At 42.0% G+C, this 6,000-nt stretch overlaps 1 protein-coding gene across 3 annotated transcripts in view; it reads right to left on the minus strand.

The window, feature by feature from the left end:
- Positions 1-5,115, minus strand: part of LOC131258156 (poly(A)-specific ribonuclease PARN) — a 36,583-nt gene extending 31,468 nt beyond the window's left edge. For all 3 annotated transcript variants that reach the window (XM_058259268.1, XM_058259267.1, XM_058259266.1), the window contains exon 1: positions 4,711-5,115. In XM_058259268.1, coding sequence (XP_058115251.1) covers positions 4,711-5,069 — 359 coding nt within the window. In that variant the 5' untranslated portion in view covers positions 5,070-5,115. The remainder of the gene's footprint in view (positions 1-4,710) is intronic.
- Between the last annotated feature and the right edge of the window lie 885 nt (positions 5,116-6,000).

Consider the following 6,000-nt stretch of genomic DNA (forward strand, 5'->3'; position numbering starts at 1 on the left):
CACCTTATCCATGTACCCAAAATGATCCAATCCCTCAAATTCCAGCGACATCTACTCTTAACCACAATCCCATGTAGGTCTAAGAGGTAGACCACAAGTTCTCAATCATCATATGTCCATCAAGCATGATTAAAAATATTAATGGTTAAAACAAAACATCAATGGTTAAACCTTCGAATAAACATTTAAAACCTTTTAGGTGTCAGGCCCAACTTAAAAACCACTTGATGGACAGTCCAATCACTAAGATCTAAGCCACTAATAAGTTACTCGGGGTAGGAAGTGGTCCCATGTTGAAGCATATGGACCATGACCACAACATTGATGCATGTAACCAACTATACTCGTCTGTCAACCACTAATGTAACCTTTCAGGATGAGCTAAAGCACAAAACACCAAGAGCTCCCATATGAATAAGTCTAAAGATCAGTCAAAGCTAGAACATGATCAAGTTAATCTGCTTTGGACATGATGGGTCTCCCAAACCAGAGACTTGATGCGATCCTCAAATGTAAGTGCCCAACTAGGCCAAAACACAAAAACCTGCATTCTATGAACACTAACACTTCAATGTGCAGTAGGGCTAACTCATCGTTAGTTCCCTTACAAAGATGACCAATTAACCTTTCATAGATTGTGCAATCCCACTACTATGGTCATAGAATTTAGGGTACTAGGATCCATTTAACATAACTCCCCCTTCGCCAATGGTCATTGTCCAAATTCACCTTTCCCTAAGACAACAAGAGAAATTCTCCCTGTAACCTAAAATCATAGCTAGTAAAAGTTTCCCACACATCAATTATGGCATCTATTCTGCAAACCAAACACACTTAGTAATAAATATAAATAGTCGAAGAGCCATCATCATTGGCTTTCTAGGGCACACAATACCAACAACCTCCACTCTACCATCCCAAATAATCACCCCCCCCCCCCCCCCACAAAAAAAAAAAAAAAAAGCCTATTAAGATTAGGAATTTCAGATTTCCTCTAGAACTACCATCAAAACTTAGATTCCATATGCCATGGGAGGAGGAACCCAAAAGGAACACTCCTATCCATGCTCTCTTAAGATAATTGCAAGAGATACTTGTGGATTCCTTGTGTATTGGAGCGCAAAAGATAATCCTTCTTCTAATTCTATTCGCCACCCAAACCACGATTTTCGATGTATTTCTCTAGTCTCTATAATTTCTCTCATTCTAAATCAACCACCAACAATTTGAAGAGACAATCACCATAGAGTTATGCCTCTAATTGTTTTTTTATCTTCCACACCTCACGAAGCTTGTCCCTAGAGTGGTGCATCATCTTGTTCACCTTGAAAAGGTTAAAGATGTTCCACCAAATCTCTTGAGTAGAAGGGTGATCAATGAAGATAAGGTCCACATAATACCAGATTACTAAGGAAAACATGTGACTAGAGGCATTACATGATTGGAATAACACGACGCACGGAGGAGGACAAGTAAAAGGATGCAAGAATGTCCATTGAAATGTAAAAATAGGGATGACAACACATTTGGGATGAAGCAAAGGTATAAGTATTTAGTTTTGATGTCATTCAAAATGCTCAACTGTGCACCTTCTTACATGAGCACCCGTGTGCACCTTTGCACACGTGTCTTAGGCACAAAATTTGAACGGTCATCATGATGCGGCACCCCATTAAACCTCACAAGCCCAACTTTTAGCCCGATACAAAACTCTGGTGGGCCATAGAAAAAGGAAACAGTTTCCTCCCTTGATTTGCATTTCTCTTTGCTATGGCCCACTAGAGTTTTGGATCAGGCTAAAAGTTGGGCTTGTGAGGTTTCAAGGGGTGCCGCATCACGTGGACCGTGTGTTGAAACTCCCGAGAGCCTACCACCCGAGCAAGAGTAAGGATCCAGTGAGCATTCCTCTCTCTCTCTCTCTCTCTCTCTCTCTCTCTCTCTCTCTCTCTCTCTCTGCACACGCACGCACACACACACACACACGCACATATATATGGGTATGCTAAAGTCCCCACCTTCGTATGGACGTTAACAGCATCCCAAACCTTTTGAATGAGACATGGGATACCAACCGTCAATTTGAACCATCCATTCTTCCATACGACTAGGGACAGGCCATGGCGCAAAAAACTCAACAATTGGATGATGGTAAGCATCCAATCAATAGCATGGAAAATGGACAACCAAGATTGAGCCGATAAATGAAATGGGCCCAATCACCATCTTGAACCATCTATCTAGTAGATCCCACTTTGCATTGCTTATGATTCTGAAGTCGCACTTTGGTTGTATGATTCTAACCATGGGACCTATGGCTTATTAAAAATAATAATAATAACATACGTTTGTAACAAATTGGCCTCATTCATGGAAATAGGATCATTTTATCAGCACGATTCTTGCACCATGGCTTGGTCCCAATGTACTATTGAATGAACCATCCCAAATGATAATTGGGCATCCCACGTGTCATTCAAAAGATTTGAGGATATATATAAGGTTTTGGTAATGTCCACATGAAGGTGGACCTTAACAATGTCCCCAAAGCTTTTAAATGGCATATTGGAAGACCTATTGTAGATGTGAACCACTCATTCATTCATTCATACAACTAGGAGTAAGCCATCGTGCAAGAAGCACGCAAATCGGATGACCCTACACATCCGATCAATAGCATGTAAAATGGATAAGATTGAGTGGAGAGAGAAAATAGGTCCAAATTAGCCAATAGATCTCACTTTGTATTGCTTATGATTTCGAAGTAGCATTTTGGTTTGATGCTTCTATCCACGTGGTTTATGGCTTGAAAACAACGGACAATTGTAAAAAATTGGCCCCATTCAAACGGTCAATTTTGTACGATGGTGTAATTCTTGCACCCATGGCTTTCATCCAATTATACTATCAAATAAACAACCCCGATTAATGATTGGGCATCCCATGTGGCATATAATATAATATATATAAGGTAGTGTGAGGTCGACCTTATTGGAGCTTCCCATGATTTTGAGCTTTGTGAGCCCCACCGTGATGTGTGTCAGATATCCACACCATCAATCATCCCACACACCCTTCTATGGTGGGTCATGACCTAAAGATTAGGTCAATCAATGAATTAGGTGGGTCACACCACATACGACGGTTGCGAGTGGATGCCCACAAATTAAAACCTTCCTAATTGTTTATAGGGCCCATGGAGATGTGATTTAGACATCGGGCCCATCCATTGTGTGTCCCACTTGGATGAGGGGTCACACCAAATTTCAAGCCATTCCAAACCTCAAATGGTCCCCACCAAGTGCTTTTAGATGTTTTAGGCATGATTTCACATGGTTTTAGATGGTGTGGCCCACCTAAATTCCAGATGCGGCTGATTTTTAGAACATCCCATAACCTAGAGGGGACCCACCAAATGCCCGATGTGGATGTCCAACACGCATCAGGGTGGGACCCACAAAGCTTGACCTCATGGGAAGCTCCCATGCAGTCAACCTCATAGAAACTTTTCCCTGTATATATGTGTGTGAGTATCGTCTAAGTCTTATCCCAACTAAATGAGATTAGCTACAAGAATCTTGTGCCACCATTACACACTATCAAGGAGCATATCCTGAGTAAACAATAGGCCATCAATTCGTTTCTTACCGTCTCCAAATTCTCTACCTATGTCCTTTTGGACCTTCCCCTTGCCCTTTCAAAGACTTCAACATGAACCAACTTACTCCTAACCAGTGCAGTTCTTGGTTTTTGTTGCACGTGGCCAAACCAACAAAATTTGCTTCCCCTCATCTTATTACCTATTGGTGCTACTCCTAAGTCTCTCATAATGCATTCGTTTCTAATTCTATCCTCAAGAAGAAAACTACAGCAACGGTTCACATTCAACCTAACAAGGCAAAATATCGTATATAGCAAGGATCTTCTCATATGAGCCCCACTTGCACAAACTCAAAACCAAAACGACCATACAAACTCTTTGCGAAAGCATTGTATAACATCTCACCAGTTTACTCAAGATGACATGAAAGAAGATATGATTTTCCATAGTATTCATAATGCAATCATCCCACATCCCACATGTGCACGAAAAAAAAGGCCCACTTTCCCTTTTTAGACTTTCTCTAAATTCCTTTTCTTTCATACATTTATATTAGGAAATAAGTTGTCTTAGATTTTTCTCATTGTGCTTTCTTATTTTAGAGATTCTTATTTTACAGATCATGTCTAGCTAGGAATCCTATTTTAGATTCCATAGATTTTATTGAAGATTGTAAGCACTCATTATAAATAAGGCTTAGGCCTATGGAATAAGAGAAAGTTGAATGATATTCTCTTTGACCAAATTATTTTGTTTCTCTACGGTAGTTGTTGAAAGGGGGGGAAGTGATCTCTAGTTTAAGACTAGAGGACTGTCGAGCTTGCTCAGGCTTGCACTTTTTTTCTTTTTTTCTCTTTTGTGGTTCCAACTTCAATCCGATACATTGAATCTTATTGCAATTAGTTTCTCCCTTGATCTAGATGCATTAATTCATAAGGAGGAAGTAGCCTCAAATTGCAGTTACATTTCTTGTAAGCCGGAGAGTAAGTAACCGAACTGCCATTTGAAGCCCAACTCAACCTTGACTATTGCAATTTGATTTGATAGGTGCACCCAAACGTGCTCAGAAGCATCAAAACTCCTAACAAAGAAAAAGAAGAGGTAGAACTCACGGATGTGCGATGAACGATTCCTTCAGTCCGTCCCAACGGAACGGGCACACGCCAAACTGGACCGCCGCGAACTTCTCTGCGGAGTCCTTCACTTTCAGATACCGCACGTCGGAGCGGTCGAATTCCAAAGACTCGCGCCATGGGGCGCTCGTGATGCCAGTCATCTCGATATCCACGGACACGAAATCTGCGGCTCGGACATGGCGGCGGAGATCGTCAAGCGACGAATCGAAGTTCGATCTCGTTACTGTCTTTAATGCGAAGGTGGAAGATTCGGAGGAGAACCGGCGATGGGAAGAACGAGAGCGAGCTAGGGTTAGGGTTTTGGAGAATGCCCTGACCTGCCATGGATTCTTCATTTTCCGCTCATCTCCTTTCTGAAGCGAGGGAAGACTGAATGAGACGGAAAGGCTTAGTGCTGTGAGTTTTACGCAGGAGGAGTGGAGACTCCTCTGTCAGTTTTCCACTGTCTAAAAATTGGTTGTAACCTTCAAACGTACACGTAGCACAGTTTTAAGGCAATCCGGACCGTCCAATCCATGAACCAGCTGTGGATGGAGCTTAATCGCAAAATTTTAACTGAGGATATAACACTCACAATCTGATTTTTCACTCCAAATTCGGACCACTCACTATTTTAGTATTAGCCATCCATTTTATAGCAATTAATTGAGTGGTTGGGATTGCTTGATCAGTGTGGTTTTAGGTATATGCTCTATCCAAAATTGGACCCGAAATTTGGATGGTATAGATAGCTGTACATCGTGCCACGTATGAGAAGTAGGAGTGACCACCGCTTTTAAAATGGTGTAGAACGAACATCAGAACCTACAGAGTGTCCGACCTAGCCCGCGTTTCATCAAGCCTCTCGTGGGTCAGATATGGGGCCATCTACTCGAGGCCACGCCCATGTTAATGTCGAGGTATGCGCAAGCCCAGCCAGAAAGTGAAACCTAAGCTGAAGCCCCTGCCGAGGTGACTATGCTCTTCCACGTTGGATTGCATGAGGCCCATTAGACCGATATGGACACACGCACGTGTTTATTGAGCATTGTTGAGTTGATCATCTGATCTATGCTTTTACACACATGCAATGAGGTGATTACTCCATTCATATGATGATGATGTATACATGTCTTTTATTTGGCGAGCACGATGGGGTGTTGGCATGGGTGGCAATGCATTGGATTCAAGAAGGATTGGGATCATCTCGAGCTTGAGCCATTTAATAAAAGGGCTAAGAAGTTCAGTATGAATTTAGCCCCAACACAGTTCCCCTTTGGCCCACCG

Source organism: Magnolia sinica, chromosome 10, assembly GCF_029962835.1.
Source record: "Magnolia sinica isolate HGM2019 chromosome 10, MsV1, whole genome shotgun sequence".
In the NCBI taxonomy this organism is placed as follows: Eukaryota; Viridiplantae; Streptophyta; class Magnoliopsida; order Magnoliales; family Magnoliaceae; genus Magnolia; species Magnolia sinica.